This window comes from Nymphaea colorata, chromosome 6 (genome assembly GCF_008831285.2).
Source record: "Nymphaea colorata isolate Beijing-Zhang1983 chromosome 6, ASM883128v2, whole genome shotgun sequence".
NCBI classification, from domain to species: Eukaryota; Viridiplantae; Streptophyta; class Magnoliopsida; order Nymphaeales; family Nymphaeaceae; genus Nymphaea; species Nymphaea colorata.
In genome coordinates this window covers 14,005,523-14,023,721 of record NC_045143.1, presented here as the reverse complement: position 1 = coordinate 14,023,721, position 18,199 = coordinate 14,005,523, and the positions used below count along the sequence as shown (strand labels likewise).

At 38.2% G+C, this 18,199-nt stretch overlaps 1 protein-coding gene across 2 annotated transcripts; it reads left to right on the top strand.

Annotated features, from left to right (window-relative positions):
* The first annotated feature begins 1,505 nt into the window (after positions 1-1,505).
* LOC116256658 (transcription factor bHLH130-like) lies at positions 1,506-16,896 on the top strand. Of its 2 annotated transcripts, none has more exons than XM_050078527.1 (6): positions 1,506-2,827; positions 5,389-5,717; positions 9,419-9,592; positions 13,215-13,280; positions 14,250-14,318; positions 16,431-16,896. In XM_050078527.1, exons 1-6 carry the CDS (start codon positions 2,392-2,394, stop codon positions 16,485-16,487), a joined length of 1,131 nt encoding a protein of 376 aa, XP_049934484.1. In that variant the 5' UTR covers positions 1,506-2,391; the 3' UTR covers positions 16,488-16,896. The 2 variants fall into 2 exon arrangements, with proteins under 2 accessions (XP_049934484.1, XP_031488917.1); XM_031633057.1 differs by having other exon boundaries at positions 9,416-9,592.
* The last annotated feature ends 1,303 nt before the right edge of the window (positions 16,897-18,199 follow it).

Here is an 18,199-nt window from a genome sequence, read left to right as displayed (position 1 = left end):
CTTGTATGGTTACCAGTAACATTAAATTGAATGAAGAGTGAGATAAAAGAAGAATTGCCATGATTGTACACCTGGGATTACCCATGTTTCTGTATATGCGTTTTCACAAATAATTCATGACAACTAATTTTTGAAACAAATCAAATTATCAAACAACTATCTATTTGAGAGAAGATATCGAGTGATAGAATAGACGTTGGGATCCAATATATATGTCTATGTATATTATCTTGGACATATTCAAACATTTCCTTTATATGGTTTTGCAAGCTGCTACTTAATTTATCTAACCTAATATATATGGTTTTGTAAATATTCACTACTTTGGAAAACATGTTACAATTTCATGCTCATGAGATGTATTTTTCATATAATCAGAAAATTAATAGTTCATATAACTCAAATACCGTGTAATTAAAATTTGGTTCTTTTGATTTTTTAAATTTTACTCAAATAATCTATTGCTTTGACAAGTAAACAATAACGAACGGACTTATTTGTTCAAACCAAGTAAGAAAATGCTGATATACAAGGATTTTAAGGTGATTGAACCTTTTGTGGGCCAACTTCTGGAAGCTGCCCTTTCTTTTCATGAACACCGATATTGCAAATTTAAGTACATCTGGCGCTTGTCTAGTTCATGTCATGGAATAATTAAACAATAAAAGTACATATAGAAATTCAAGCTAAGCAAATGCTCGTTTACGTGCTTTTAGAAGCCATTTGTGATAGTTTAGTAGATAAAAGTTGATCAGTATATATTTGGAGACTCTCTCTCTCTCTCTCTTTCTCTCTCCGGTCCACCCATCCCCACGTGAGTCAAACCTTATGAAGACCCAAATTTTAATTGCCAGTAATTGGATTAGCTTGTGTGTAGGGATGCCAGTGAATTAGATTGGGAATAGATGTACTCTTAACTATATCGGCTTTTGGATACGTTTATATATTTATATTTAAATTTAGATTCAAATGTGAATAAAGAAAAGTCTATATACCATATCCGAATCCAAATTGAAATTCTAGAATCTGATTTTTAAATTCACATCAACATATAAATTCAGCTTCTAAGCAAGATTTTAACTGCATTATAATATATTAGAAACCGACTTTCACAATACACGTACATTGGGTAGAAGATATCAGAACTAAATCCAATTCAAATTTGAATCCAATCATATGTTTATTTAAATATGATTGCAAATCTGGATCAAACCCAACTTCTTAATCACATAATTTTTTTTTTTCGTATATCTGTATCTTTTTCGGTCAAATATCACATCTAAATTGGTTTTATTGACATCCTCTATTCTAATTTTTTCTATTTTTAACTTTATGAATGATGAATCGAGAGTTAAATTTAATATTATCAGGTGTTAAGTCTTACGATTTATTGGAGGTGACTAGACACTTCTCAAGCAATTTGTCTCGACCTCATAAATTCAAGTAAAATGCTGAGTTAAAAAATGAAATATTTCCATTATTTGTATTGGTGGGAAGGGGTGGGCTTTACCACGAACGGCGTAACCTGAAATTCTGGGTAGCAGCAGAGAGCGGGTGAAAGCGAAAGGGGCGGGACGGCCAATTGCAGTAATCGCTTGCATATGCTGCGTCTTCCCTTTTCTTCTCCTTCGTCTTCTGCTTTTGTCATTGCTTCAAGTGCTAAAGCAGAGGGACGGGGTTACTGCGGAGGCAACTGACTTCAGACGACCCAAAAAAGGGAAAGAGCTTCTGTTTCTTCTTCCCGTCTCCATCGGCACACCCTCTCCTCTACCGGGCTCCGGGGTTTCGCCGGTGAATGGTTCCTTTTCCCCTTTATTTCATTGTTCTTTTTCTGTTTCCTGGATTCCTTTTCCTTTTTATCTGATTCCATTGTTCTTCCTCGTCGTCTTCTTCTCTGGTGAGTCGCTGCTGCTTCATTTCTTTCCTTTGTCGGTCGACCTCTTCTCCCCTTCACAAAATTTTCTTTTCCTTGCTCTTGTTTTCTGGAGGGGGGAAACCTATTCGTGTGTCTGTCGTGTGTGAGAGAGAATTTTCTTTAATTTCCATTATTTTTCTCTCTCTTACTGTCGAGCTGGACGGAGATCGGCAGGATAAGGTAACAAGAAGAAAAAACAAAACATGGAAAGCGATAAAGTTCGGTTGGTTTGGAAGATGCAGTTGGGGGAAAAGGCGGGAATTCCGTGACTTCTTTAACGCCTTCCCTGGGTGCTGCTTTTGTCGCAAAAGAAATTTCTTTCTGCTAAAAGGAAGGAAGGACGAATCAAGTGCAGTTTTTCTCTTGTTTTTTTTCCTATATTCATCAGTCGCGTTCTCCGACGAAAGCGGAATACAGAAAACGCGTTCGATTTCTCCATATCCCTCATAAACAAATTCATAGATCAGGGTTGCGCCATGGATTTCCTTGACCCTGGGGCCTCGGCCACGGGCCTGACGCGCTATCGCTCAGCAACCAGCGCGCTCCTCGCCGGCCACCTCGCCGAAGCCGTGGGCGAGGAGATCTCGACGGCGACGGAAAACACTTTCGCGAAGTTAATCCCCGATCGCGATCCGACGTGCCTCACCTCCGAGTTGATTGATTTCCGGCCGACAGTCTTCGGGAACAAGGAAGTGTCGTCCCAGCACCAGCAGGACGGCCATCCCGCTACGACGTGCTCCTCGTCCATGCTTTACCGGACGTTATCGGGGAACCGTGGAGACGTACCGGCGACATGCGGGGAAGGACTGAGCTGCCTCGGCGTCAACACCGCCGTTAGAAGTAACGGCGGCGTGCTCCTGAGACATAGCAGTTCTCCTGCCGGCTTCTTCTCGCACCTGACGGTCGATAACGGTAAGCCTTTCCGTTGAATTATATAATCTTTTTTGCATCTCTTGTTGTTGTTGATTTTCTTTTTCCCGCGGATTTATTTATCAAGTTTATTTGAGAGCTTAGAGACCTTGGCCTTTCAAACTCGTCCAGTCCACACGGAAACCAGAAAGCTTACTTTCCTTAAAAGCGATTTGAGGGGAAGAGTTTTAGTACTACTTTTGAAGACGCGAATTCTCATTACAGGCCTAAGAAGGATTGACTAAATTCGAATCCAGATGAATTCGCCCCTCTTTGTTAATTAAATACACATAAGCCGTCGGTATTATAAATCAGGGGCACGTCCAACCTTTTTGTTCTTCTTGCTTCTCACGTCAATTCGATTTACTTGCTCCTGCTGTTGCTTTAAGCTGGCTTTTTCTGGCCATGCTTTTGAAAGCTCATACTTCACTCATGATCAGCAGCCAGAAAATTTTGTCTGAAATGACACTCATTCACAAATTTTTGTATGTAAAGGAGTACTCATTGATATAACAGAGAAAATATTTAAAGATGCTATGAAAATAAAGAAACATCGAGAAGCTGGCCCATATATGAAGCTCCGCCACTACTTACATGCTTTTGTAGTGCACTTTCATTTTCTTTTTTTCTTCTCCAGGAATCGACTGTATGCTTTTCGTGCGCGTCTCGTCTGGATAAAAAACTATGAGCGACCCTCACCCCACCATGCTAAGAGTATGAGGGTACAAAGTTCCGGACAATAGTTGGTGGTACAAGATCATCACACCCTTTCACTGCCATTGGTGGTTACTCCATTATCTCGTAGGCCTTTCTCTTGGCCATCATACGTTTTGGTTAGCACCCATTCAAAGCTCGTACTTTTGCAGAGTTTTACTTTATGTGTAGCTTGATTCGAATGAATTCACTTACGGAAGATCTCTTATGAATCAATACTTACTACCTAGGTCATACTTTTCTGAGAAAGGGTAACCACTTTCTTATGTGATAACTTGCCATGCATGCTAATAAATTGGTGGCCGCAGCCAGGGGTTCTGAAGAATGTTAAATGGGGACCATCAATCAATTTTTACTATGATGATCTCCTAGCGAAGGAAAACTAAAAACTTCAATTTTTATTGATTGCTAGCAAGTGGCTTAATCACTCTTTGCCGGGTCCAACGATATAATCTTAAAAACAAAAAGAAAAAGAACTTTTCTTAATCTTATTAAATTTCCACTAATTCCATATATATATATATATATATATATATATATATATATATATATATATATATATATTGCCGGATAAGGAAAATTTAAAAATCTTTTCTAAAAACAGCCAATATTGGGCATTAGTGACGATTTACATTATAGCGAATATTTATATCGTAGCGACAATTTATGATAGTTTTAGCACAACTTATGGTTGTTCCAACCATTGTTTCTAAATTTTTAGCATCATACATGATGCTCGGTAGATTATATATATATAGATGATGTAATACCCTAAATCACTTAGTTCAGTAACAAAATTTTAGAGCGCTTAAACTAGATTATCAATGTCATTTTTTGTGCAATCTAATCTCACACATACAATTTAAGAGTGATTTAATACGAAAATCATTAAGTCAATCATGTCATTTCTTGAGTTTTAAATGGATTATCTTAATTATAAAAAAATTGACAGCTTATGGAACACTAAAACTAATCAATATTTTTCATGAAATAATCACACACACACACATGTATATATATATATATATATATATATATATATATATATATATATATATATATATATATATATATATATTCTCAATACCTTGAGTTTTTTTTTACATGGATGATTGAGAAAAAAAAATGTGATAGAGCATTTTTGTCTTGTAATATTAATTTACATTTTTTTAGTCATTCACCATCAAACAACTAAAGCTGTTATATCTGACGCATATAGATGGTTGAAAGAAAAACATCAAAAAAAAAAAAAGTAAAACCAAATATTAGATTATGAAAGTAGCGGTCACATTTTTCTTTTTATTTTATTTTCTTTGACCGTTTATCACAATAATTGGATGATCTAATTAGGTAGCTGAGCCATAGTCACCATTTACTTTTATGATCTCGTTTGTGTTTGTGCCTTTACTTTTTCGGTTGCTAAACTTCACTAGGGCAGCGGAAACCAGAAAATTGCCGTCTTCAATGCCAAAGCGCATCCCCGTCAATGTGGCGTCGTCTTCTTCGTGCATTGTGAAACATCAAGTTTTTTAATCTTTCCCAGAGAATTAGACAAATAGGTCCACTTGATCAAATTTTCTTTGTTGTACTGCTGTTTGTATTACTACCATCACTCCAACATGGCAAAAGCGAAGTCTTCAACAACGACAAACTAATTACCTATAAAAATAATTTAATAGCAATCACCCTTCTCTGTTTTGTTCCGCAGAAAAATGGAGACACCCAGTTTGAGATATTATAGATAAATCCCCGTAGCCGGTTTTGTTTTCCTGTGGGTTTCTGGTACTTCATCTATATAACGCCCTTATAAACGGTTTTCTGATGGGCTCCGGCCGTGGTTTTCGCGTCAGGGTACTCCGTGATGAGCAACGTGGGGAGTTTCAGCAGTGGGAACGCGTCGAACGGCGAGACGGCGTCAGCGTCGGCGGCTGCGGCGGCGAGTCGGTTGAAGCAGCAGCTGAGCTTCCAGAGGCATGCGTCGTCGACTCGGCGGATGCCTCGGATACCTGAGATGAGTTGCGATACCGACGAGACCGCCGGCATCTCGGGAAACACCAGGTTGGTAGATGGAAGCGAGGATCGGTGCGGTTACCTCTCAGGCTTCCCCATCGGTTTGTTCGATGACTCACGGATCAGTCCGGAGAAGATTATGTCCGACTCCACTGCGTCACATACACAGGTACCCATCTTCCATGCTCTTCTCCGGCTACTCATTTTGGGCTCTATAGAGGGCTGGTTGGTGATAGGGCCGGCGTCTTGGGGCCACAGGCACCGGCACCGGCCTTTCACCAACATATCTAGACAAACGACTCCTAGGATAAGTTGGGATATTACGCCATCATTTTGGAGGCAATATCTCGATAAATCCAAGCTTCATATAAGAATAGGGGCACGAAGATCGAGATTTGAAGGGACTCTGTGCTGTCCTACGATGGGCGCGGGAGCTATTTTTTCTGTTCGGGTTAAAAAACAAGAGGGGTGTCTTCGAGTAAACTGATTGTCAGCCAGCCAACGGGATGTTGAGCCAAAAGCTGCTCTTCCAATGGCCATTTCTTGGCAGGCAGTCAGGGCATACCAGGTTGGGACTGATTATAAAATTAATCGATAGTCAGCTAAATAGAATAAAAATTCTCAAAACTCTCCCCGCATAAAACGGAAATACCTGTTAATTAGTTTTTATCCTTGTCAATTATCGGGAGGCCGAGTCGACCATGGATCAGAACTTCACATGCTACTTTTAGCCCTCATATTTCTTTCATGTTTTTTTTTTGGTGCATTATATATTCCATGAACTCTACTCTTAGGATAATTCAGATAATTGAGCTCTCGATAATTATTATTTAGTAAAAAAGAGTAAGAAATAGACCTCAAATTCTGAAAACTTACAAGTCGGAACACATTTTCCCACCCAATATATAAATATAAAAATACATATTTTTACAAAGAATGATACATATATGTATCATTCTATATGTGAAGTGGAGCAGATGCAGGCTGTGAGTTCTATGTTGAGCATTTGATGGCTTACAATGTTGCTCATAGTTATCATATTTCCTCGTGCACACAAACCTGTTTGTATTTACAAGATTAACTGTTATTTTTTACATGATAATGTTTACTCGCAACTCCCTTTCTCTTTATTAAATGTTACTGAAGATTGAATTCAGTAAATGAAAAGGAATAAAGTTGTATTTAAAATAATATCCACACGTGTTTAGCCCGTAACAGCTTTGGAATTGGTTGGAACTCTCTCTCTCTCTCTCCACATGTGCGTTATCCTTTTTTCTCATCATTAAATGCTCATTGTGGAGCATTAATCAGAATAGAGAGGGTGGGCAGGAGGTGGTAGGGGGGGGGGAGAGAGAGCCGATACAATGAAAATATATAGCAAAATTTGGGGACAAGAAGTCCCCTAAGTAAATGAGAAAGAGAGAAAGAGAGATGGAGAGTGAGAAGGATTCAACTAGTAAACATACTTATCCTACTAATACTGGAACAAAATTAGTGAAATCTATATAATATTCTAAGTGCATTTGCTCATAATTTTCGAGTATTTCTATTGTGTGTGTTGATATGTACCACTGGAATGAGTGAATTTTGCTGATTTAGCTTTGGGATGGCAATTTCCTTCCAACATAAAGGGAGATTAATACTAGAGGTGAGCGCCATGCTATTCGAACCAACCGGATGCCCATGGTTGCTGACCTGAGCGGGTGGGCTGGCAAAAAGTAGCAGAACTGCTAGATCAAATCTCCCGAGAACAAGGAGGAGCCCGTGAATTATGAACCTTGAAATGCTGACCTCCCGCGTAATAGCCAGCTGCCCTGACAGTACGCCAACCCCTTCGGGTTCAGATTTGGTGTCATAGACAAGGTTCCAGAAGTGGTGCCCTTTTTGCTTGCTTTGTCCTACCTTACTTTTTAGTTTTAAAGCGCAACCGTTCAATTGCTGGTAGTCCAAACCATGGGCACATCCAAGTCATTTTAAAAAAAAAAAATTCTTTACATATTAAATTTCAAAAACCAAAACCTGCTCCGGGGGACGGTTTCGCCCGTTGTATCCCGCGGTCCCTCTGCATTAGTCCCTATGGCTTTCCGCCCCCCCCCCTATTTCGTCGTCACTCTTTGCCCTGTCGTTTTCTTTGCGAGAAAGGGAAAGGCGGTGGTTGAATATTTTTCCAGAAAAGGAGCTTCCACGTCAGAGGGGTTCATCACAGGGACGTTTTTGGTGGTGTCATATTTATATATAATAAAAATATGTTGGGTGATAAAATATTTAAAAACCATTCCAAAAACACCATATAAAAGTACTCCGAGTAACTTAGGAACAGTTTATATTATAGTGCTTTTAACAACAGTTTATGATGTATTCAATTATGTTTTTAAAATATTTAACCGTCCGACAATATCCGGCAGCGGAGAGATCTCATGTCCTATATTCAAACCTCTTTTTAACGAACTTTCAAATTTTCTTCTTTTTTATAAATGTGGTCGGAAACCGAACGGCTCATGATTCATGCATGAGATATCGGTGGAGACTAGCCATGGTCTCTGCTTGTCACTTCGAAATCGGTATCTCTATACGTTGGCCCTCGCGTAATTTTTCTTGTTTTCACTTCTGGCAGTACCGTGACAAACAGGGGCCCTTGGCTGCTCGAGCATGTCGTTAGATTAGATTTACCGGATGACTGATGTGAGTTTTGTTTTGGTGAGTCAACACGATCTTGTTAATGGACGTGTTTCCTGATTGAGGAATCACTTTACTAGATCCGTATCTGAATCCTTCTAAAGTCTAAGAGCCTTATTTTAGTTGAAGATGTGCTTGAAGCGCATGGCGGACAAAAACCTTATTACAGTTTTTGTTTATCTTGTTTATTATTTTTTCTTTTTGGTTTTCGTTCTCTATTGGCACGAAAGGTTGTTTTGGTTTGTCATATATATTTTTTCTAACTTTTGTCACTGCGGCTCTTTCACTAACACGAAATAAAGACAGCTTGTGAATACTTTAAGAGTGAACTCGCCAAGTTTTTCTGAAAGCATTTGAAAACTTGTACCTAAGTTGTGTCACGCATAATAAGTATTTGATAGAGTTCCATAGCATTACAATTTACAAGCCGCTGCTTCTTGAGTTAAAGGAGCATCTTATAACGAACGCATGCCACTAAATATGATACCACAAGTGATTTATCATGAAAAATATGTTCCTGCCTTCCAAGCGATCTACTTTTTATACCCAGCAATAAATGAGAACATCCCCATACTTTTTGTGAGACGCCTTCTTTTTATGTTATTCAAAGAGTTTCAACGTTCTTCTATCTTGTGGCCCATTTCATTTCCAGGTCACCTCCTGTAAAAGAGGTTCCAAGGCCCCAATTTTTCTTACTTCTCAGGTCTTGAGCAGCTCCAGCATCAGCTATGACAACAGTATACCCTTCAACCATGCCCATCACTTAAAAATGCAGGAACATAACACCCCATTATTTTAACTTGGTACATTTAGCAGATGCTAGTTTACATGTAAAAGTTTGTCTCACCGATGGATGGATCAAGATTTCGCTTCGGTTGGGCACAGTGAACGCAGGACAGTATGGGTGAAACGAACGCGCTATGTTCCAAAGTTTTTAGTTCCTAATTTAGGGAACGATATGGCAGTGCACTATATGGAAACTACTCAAAGGGTAAGGCAGAAAACATTAAGCTTACAGACAACCAAATTTTAATGGGTTAATGTCGTGGTAATAGCAATGTGATGGAAACAAAGCCCTGTCAAGTCTGGTCTCTGTGTTTGCTATGTTTCAGTAAGGTTGTTCTCGGGTTCAGCGTTGCCGATCCCCAAAGAAAACTCAGTGACTGACCTGATTTGGAATGTGGATGACAGAAGGTCGGATCGGTGAGCGGGCACTTCCCCCCTCCTCTTAGCCATCAGTTCAGTCTGCCAAGGACTTCGGCGGAGATGGCCGCGCTGGAACAGTATTTTCTGGAGCAGGACTCCCCGCAATTCAAGGTTCGGGCCAAGCGCGGATGTGCTACTCACCCTCGAAGCATTGCGGAACGGGTACGTCTCCTTACTCTGTATCTCTCTCTCTCTCTCTCTCTCTTCTTCTATCCTGAATCTTCAGCAATCATGATTGGAACACGGTCAGCGATCGATCTGCGTCAAGATTAGATGAAGCGTATGGATGATCTTTCCGTGTACATTTTCGTTTTTGGACAGGGGCAGGCCAGAAATTCTTTTTAAGAGAGACCAAATAGTAAATTAAAGGATAACTTTTAATTTTTCAGAATTTTTACATATAGCAAATTAAAGGATAACTTTTTTTTTTTTTTTTCCTAAAGTGTGAGGATGGCTCCTGCGTGCCCCTCCGTCCCTGATTTTTGTTGATGAGGAACTCTTTGAGGACTAACTGAACCATATAACGACAAAAAATTTTGTGGGTTAGAGATACATATTTGAAAAATTGAAATCAGCTGGCGATAGATGTTGTCAATGATTACTAAATTTAAATGCATAGCTAAAAGCATCCTGCACAATCGTTCAAGGTATCACTATGCCATCCTGTCACTAATGCCCTCTTGGGAATAGGTTTTTAGTGACAAATTTTAGTTATTTATTCATCCGGTAGCCAATTGATTTCAATCTGCCAATTACATCTAAGGAATATGATAGGTTCAGGCTTAGCCAAGGCCCCAAATGATGATTAACCAACTCTGTTTGATGTGTTTGACATTAACTGAATCAGATAACAAGAAGATTTGCTCGATCAGGTGGAGTAGCTGCAAAATGAATTATTCACCCTAAAATAAAAGTTCTTAGGGATATATATATATATATATATATATATATATATATATATATATATATATATATATATATATGCTTCTTGGGTATAGGTTTTTAGTGACAAATTTTAGTTATTTGGTCATCTCGCAAAGTCCGGTAGCCGGCCGATTTCAATCTGCGCTACACATCTAAGGAATATGATAGGTTCATGCTTAGCACGGCCTAAAATGATGATTAACTGACTCTGTTTTAATGTGTTTGACATTGATCTTTAATGGTGAAGGACCTTTCGAGGGTAAACCACTTAATCTACCTGCAGTTTTCCCTTTTGCCCCAAAGGCTGATGGATCCGCAGTTATTAGTACTAAAAATTGAGAAACCCGTGGGTGAGCTTCAACCACCACCTTTTATAAGGACAAGCAATGGGGAAACTTGTGTTGCAAAGCAACAAGGTTAAGGTCTGAACCAGGTTTTCAATTTTAACGCCTTCACCAATTTCCCTTCTTACCAGTTTTCGCAGCTTTGCGTCCACATCAAGGCTCATAATTGTGTACTGCTTCAACAAGATAGTTCATATAATGGAATTCATCGCGTCTATTTAGCAAATTAACATTCATTTTAAATCTATATATATATATATATATATATATATATATATATACATATATATATTCTCATAAGTATAAAAAGAAGATGGCTGTAAATTTTTCAAAAGGAGAAAGCCATATTTTTTTTCATACGAATATGTGATTCATATATCGATTGATAAGAAAAAGAACCATGATGAATAAATCCATCGATTAATTCTCATTTGCTTGAAACGATACACGGAACTAGTTTTGGAATATAAAGCCCAAAAACTTGTTTAAGGCCATGAAAACACGTATATATTATTGTCACGAAAAATGTAAACGGTATATGGTGAAGAATTTTTGAGGTATAATATGGTAAAGTTGTATATTTTTAGAAAATTTTGAAATTTTTTAAAAAATTTAAAACATTTAATAAATTATGAAAATTATAAAAAAATAAAAAATTATAACAAATACAAAAAAACGTGAAAAAATATATATAAAATGCGTTTTTTCATGCTTTTTATTTTCTCTTTTTTTTTTTAAAAAAAAAGGACACGTTTTTTTTTTCACATTTTATACCACTGACTGACTGTTCTTTGGCATATTATAAGTATTTTTTTGGAATAAGACGGTTTTCTATGACAATGTTATATATAGTGGACTAGGGAATGACAGCACAGTCAATGTCTCTCTGGTTCTTGATAAAAGCTGATAGCATTGCAAGCCGTCCAACCTATTAAATTCGACGGCATTTATTACTTAAGTGTGGCTGCATGTGCTCTCTCATGCCATCAACGTCCATCTGAAATGCTTCTATAAAGATAACTAGATGCCCATCTATCGTCACAGCGCCACGCGGAGATGCATTGTGGGAGGAAGATAAAACGGATGCAGAAGCAGCTCTCTTGCATTGAATGCCAATACACTAGATTCAGGCAAAGAGACCATGGTGGAAGGTGTGGTTGACACTGCATGATGGGCGTCATCATCACGATTACTGACTACTGTAAAAGCCTTGTCCATTGGCTTCATCAGGCTTTTATGAGATTTGTGATCTATTCATTTCTCCCCTTTAGGGCCACAACAAATTCCGTTGCTCGTTTGTCTTCCATCTCCTTCTTGAATTGCTTTCAGTTTGTCGGTTTTCAGTATTGTCTTCAATCGTTCTACAGCCGTAGAATAATGAATTTTTTATGGACATATTTAGCAGAATCCTTGACCAAGATTCTTTGTTATCAAGCACCTTACCATGCATGGGTCGGACTGTGACTTGACATTGAAGAGCATCAAAACTTGGTTGATTTTGGTGGTGAATCTCTCTTGATATAACATGCTACTTGGAGTCTCTGCTCATCCAGCAACCCTATAAAAGAAACAAAGGACAGTTTCTTGCTGCCTACTGGGGGATTATTATATGGTTAAGACTCAACTCTAAGTTGAAGATTAGGATGCCACTTAGGTTACTATCTAGAAGTCCATTTAATTGTACAACCTTTTGTAGAATTACACAAGTAAATCTTTGTGTATTTTTCTGAAGTTATACTGATGGATTCACAAAACTTGCACCCTTGAATCAAAATTTAGTTGGATACTTTAAATAATTTTTATGAGATAAAACTTCAGGAATTTTAGAATGTAATTTTCTTTTTCTTTTTTTTTTTGAAATTGAAGAATTTTTGTTTTGCATGCCTAACTAACCTAACCACGGGTTTTCAGGTGCTTAACCGTATAAAATTACCACCATAAAATTAACTCCGCCCCTGCTTTCCTCCCTTAACTATGAGCAAGTATGGAGAATTATCTTCTCCTTCTCATTTGTTAAGTCATATTCGAAGATATTGTCTCGAAAAGCAGTCTTCTTTTTCTTGCTTTTCAAAGCCGCCATCTCCTTTTCTTTGTTGCTACTTAGGAAGATATTCTCACCGTCCATTCTACCTCATTTTTTGTTGCAGACGCGATTTTGATTATTCAAAGCCCGGGCTGCCATTTTTACACAAACTAGATAGCTTTGTGGAACCCCCAAATCAATTTGATATATTGTTCTGTCTTGCTGCAAACACGTCGTCGAGTTATCCTCTCTAAAACCCATTTATCTCAGAGGAAAAAGTATCCAATTCATGGGCATACAAATTACTATTCTAATTGATCGATCTACTTAGTTATTATGTCAAATTTATGCCTTTAAGTTGAAGAAACTAACGCTTTTGATGCTCCAAGTGAGTGCTTAGCCCAACTTACCTGCCTGAAGATTAAAATGATTGCTTTAATACTCTGCCTAACTTCACTAAAACTGCTTTTTTGTTATCATCTTTTTGGAGCAGGTCAGGAGAACACGCATAAGTCAGCGAATGAGGAAGCTGCAAGAGCTTGTGCCAAACATGGAAAAGGTAACCTCCTCTGAACACTGTTTGGGAAAGAGATAGACTATTGGAAGTGCCAAGTTATGCCTCCTCTTATGCATTTCAATTTAGAGCATTTGAGGGTGTTCGGTAAGCTGCGTTCTTTGAACTGCAGTGGTCCATGGATGTGTCCCGATATATTCATGGAACACTGTATGTCAAAGAGCGCATGCTCAGTGTTGCCAAAGCCATCATTAGATATTACAAATAGGAGCCATATTTCAACGCCATCCTGAAAAGGTAGACATTGGCAGCATAATGATCTGGAATGACTGTATGCCTTTTCAATTGGACAGTCAGAAGGGCAATCATGTCCGTGACGGTAAAACTTAGCCAAAAAACCAAAAGGAGCTTCAGAAAAGATTGTATGTTTTGCAACTCCATAAATTTGAAACCTATTGTTTACCAACACATGAAAATCTTGTGTCCATCTGCATCCTAGAACTCACAAACATAACATTAGTTCTTTAGCTGCTGGGTAAAACAGACGCCCCTTTTTCTCATTTTATTTTTTTAACCTTGGTTTTTAACATGACTAAATATTGAAGGTTTAGTTATTTCACTATTCATTATTTTTTTATTCTGATTTCATTATAGGTTAATTGCCGGTTAGTTTCTACATTTTTATGAAGTAGGTTCTGTTTCTTGTGGGTCGTTTGGCATTAGAAACAAGGTGTGAGTTTCTATGAATCTGTCTCAAGCTTGAGGTAGATTCATAAAACATGTCCCATAAACAAGTGTCCATGAGTCTACTCAAATTTGAAGTAGATTCATGAGACATGAGACACTCAAGTGCAGTTCCTCATGCCAAAGGGCCCCTTAGAATTTATATCGGATAGTCTTGATGTAACAAATTTTGATGATAAAAATTGGAGAATGAACTGCGATAAGAAATTAATTTGTCGTCAATATTGATCACCTTCATTCTGATTGGAAGTATTGATGTTGTTACGCCAGCAAACGAACACTGCGGACATGCTGGAGCTGGCGGTTGACTATATCAAGGAGCTTCGGCAAAAGATCCAGGTATGTGACAATAGGTAGGAAGGGCAAGGGATAAGATCAGCTGGATCGGTAACTCTCTCTGACCCAAATCCAGAGATAAGTCATCTGGTCTGCTAAAGACTAAAGTAGATGAACTTAGTTATAAAAATTTATAGACGAGTGTTATACAAAGAAAGTTGAGTCCGATCAATTAAATCCGATCCATTTACTCCACAGGAGAAAAGATCAAAGATATTAGAAGAATAATTCATCTAAAAATAATGTTTCTGGTAATAATATGTTTGTTATCATACATATCCAGTCGTTGCAGTTTATCCGTCAGTTGGTATTCATTCAATCATTAGTTCACAACCACAAAGTTACGAAAAAGGAACTTGCAACAGGAACCTGCAGGGATGCGTACTGAGGAGTCCTATTACTGAGGTTGCAGATAGGGCTTTTACCTGAGCCCAATCTGTGGCTGATCGTACATAGTCTGCAAATTCATATGCTTAGAATGTTTCAAAATCTCCATCGTCAATTATGGCAACCAACTTCCTTGCAAACCGTTGGTGCATATAGCTCACCCGTGGTTTTCCTTCGTGATGGGTTCCTTGTCGTTAAAAAGGAAAGAAAGAAGAGTGCAACAGGACAGCAAGGTGACTCGCAATGAATGGGACGTTTGAAGTGATACCAAAGTTAAAAGATGTACAGTAGGTTCAGCGGCAGAGGGAAGGGGCCGGCAGGGGCCTTGATCTCCATTAGATTTTAAAAACTTTAAACATTGATATGTAAATCTAAAATTTTTTAATTTAATATATATAAAAAAATTTAAAAATCTGTATTTCTGTTCCTGTTGAAATTTTGAAACTATATTTTGGTCCCTGCTACGCTCCCCCATGTAGGTTCACAACCCATGCCTTTAAACAAGCTAGAATGTCAAGTTGAAGGTAAATTTTCCTCAATAAACATTAAAAAAAAAAAAAAACCTTTCCCACTATACCTTTATTTTGCTCCCTGCCGTTTTCTTTGAAAATGGTTAAATTGAACCAACAATTTGAAAACGGTTAATTAAAAAGACCAATAAATAACTTTTAATAATGTCACTTGACATATATACCTCTGTTGTTCGGTTCGCTCTATGAAAGGCATGCCAGATCGTTGATCATAAGGCTCAAATTTGACTGTTGCATTTTTCAGTTTAACACGGCTCACGGCCTAACAACGTTATATTGTTGTTTTAGGATATGGACGCTGTTTAGGGTTCCATTCATTTTTAGAGCCATTCAAATTCCAAACCGGTTGACTTACTTGTAACGGTATGGGGCACCATCGAACCTGAATGCATATGGTTTCGCACTGTGCCCGAGGACATCTTTAGCAATTCTTCATGTATTAGATCGAATCATATGGTTCACTTGGAAGTGGAGTACTAAAAATATTGGATTGTGATTAACCCCTGAATCCAAGTATGATATTACCTTTGTTGTACAGATGCGACATTATATCAAGTCTAGTATGAATTTGGCTACATATCGTGTCCCCTTATTCTGACCATCTCTCTCTCTCTCTCTCACGTGCGCGCGCGCACACACACACACACATATATATATAATCTCCTTTTTGAACAAAACTCTTCTTCCTCACACTTGTAAAAGCAAGAGACGTCAAATCCGTCTTAACTCTTGTGGAAGACGGTTTTGTTAGACAGCCTTACAAGTTTCTGACAAGCGACCTACACGCCCTGGGCACTGAAGTCTTGAACTTCTTCACCTTCAAAGTCGTAACTGCTAGAAAGGTGGCGGTTTATCAGGAGCAAGTTTGGGCGAAGAACAAGGAGTAGCAAGTAGCTTGTTATATTCCAGTTCCAATCCTTGTTTTGGTTATTTTTGTGTATATACCCAGTATTTTTATGTTTGTTTTAGTTCTGATTTGGGTTTGTGCTTTCGCATATGTTTCAGTTCGGGCAACTTGTTGATCATTTCTTTGATTTCTTTTTATTTTTGTTGCGTTGTTCTGTAGTTTGTGGGAAGTAGTACGAGTCACATTTTTCTTCCTGAATGACACACATAGCTTGCAGGAATGGAGTTCTTGTTTTTATGTCCCCATTTTATGTTCTATTCCTGAAGCCTTTTGTTTGCTGTACTGATACAGGCACTTTCCAGAAGTCGATCAACATGCACATGTGGCAGCGCACAGAATACATACTGAAGCTCTGGACTATAAATTTCTACATGTAGCAAAAGGCTTTAAAGAAAAAGAAAGTCAAATTATTCTCTTTACTTTGATGGACTATTAGCCATTTGTGACGACAGAGTAGCTGGATTTTATTTATGGACCAGAGAAGAAGAAAGAGACAAGTGAGAGTGGAAATCAGACCTCTTCAGAGTCTGGCAATTCGAATCAGGATGGCTGACTTATTGCACAGCTGCCAATAGAATACATGTATGATAACATTCTGATAACTATGTAAACTTCATTTCCTTTTTCTCTCTACTTAGACTTTAACATAGCATTAGGGTTTTGTTGTGCTCATCTGTGCTATCATCAATAATGCTTCGAAGGATCTTGTTAATTTGTGAAATACAAGTGTAGATTTTTGTTAATAATGCAAGAGTGATTAACGCCACAAAGTACAAACATAGCGCATTTGAAGCTGAATGCTTTCCAGATATGAGGCGGGTGTGTAAGGAAATAATATCAAGTAGAGGATAAATTGGTTTTGTTTGAACGGATCAGATGATGGGGTATAACATCCTTCATGTACAGCAATGCCTCATATTGAAGGAAATACAACTACCATAAATTCACAACTGAACGTAACAGCGAATGTAAACGTTTCTGATTCATATGACCAGTAATTGTGCATTTGTTATTTGTTCCCTTATAAAGTTTATACACAACAACGAAAAAGGTTATTCGGCACAGCCAAAGCCATGACCAATAGACCCAAAAAACCGTGGCTGAAGATATGTTCAGCCATGTTCTTGCTCAAGGCTGTTGACTAAAGTGACCGTGGGAATAACCCTTGTGGTAACTGACCTTTTGTAATGGTTTTGACCACCAGTCATGGTTTACCTAGAACACTAACCATGATTTTGACAGCGACCATTACTGGCAATAGCCATAGCTCTTTATTTATTAGCCATGAAAAGAACATAGCTATTGATTATTTTACCTTTTGTTTTAAATACACACACACACACACACACAAAATTCAAAATTATAAAAAAATTACATTGAGAGTGAGAGAGAGGGAGAGAGAAAGTTGAAAAAAAAAATTCATTGAAAAACAAAACCTAGTGACGAGGTGTTACCAATCTGTAAAAGCAAAAGAAATGATAAAAATGACATAAGAGAAAAATTAGCAAAGAAAAGAAGAACAAAAAGCATAAAAGAGCAGGAACCATTGATCAACGCCAATGATATATTCCCTTCTAATAGATTCTGAGGGCAAGGGACTGCATTCGAGGGAATGCTTGATGTGAAGTGGCGAAGAGTAACTAGGGTGTGGCAGTGGGTGATCAAGCGCCGTTTGGTAGTGTGGGCAGAAGAGGGCTTCCTCAGCCTCCATCTTGGGCAGACCGTGTTGCAGGGCGTGGTTCTGCCCATCAAGAAGATCTGGCTCCCTTAAAAGTTATTCTCGGTAAGGGACGACCAAGAATAGTAGTGACTGAAGAAGACCTCTTAAGCATGACAAAACCCTTCCAATGGTCGGCAGTTTGTTGTTTTATGGGTTCAACCTCTAAAGTCAGCGGGAACATCTCTAAGCTCATCTCTGGCCTACTTACTCAATGGATGGGGAGAATATCTCCTCACATCTCCCTTCTCAACAAAGGGGATTTTTTTGAATCGAGTGACTAGTGAAGAAGAACTTAACTTGATATTAAAAAAACGAGTTTGGAAAGTGGGTGGTAGGGTTC

Coding starts and splice junctions, on each gene's coding strand:
- LOC116256658 (XM_031633057.1), top strand. CDS start 2,392: ATGGATTTCCTTGACCCTGGGGCCTCGGCCACGGGCCTGACGCGCTAT. Junction 9,593..13,214: donor CTCGAAGCATTGCGGAACGG/GTACGTCTCCTT, acceptor TTTTTGGAGCAG/GTCAGGAGAACACGCATAAG. Junction 13,281..14,249: donor TTGTGCCAAACATGGAAAAG/GTAACCTCCTCT, acceptor TTGTTACGCCAG/CAAACGAACACTGCGGACAT.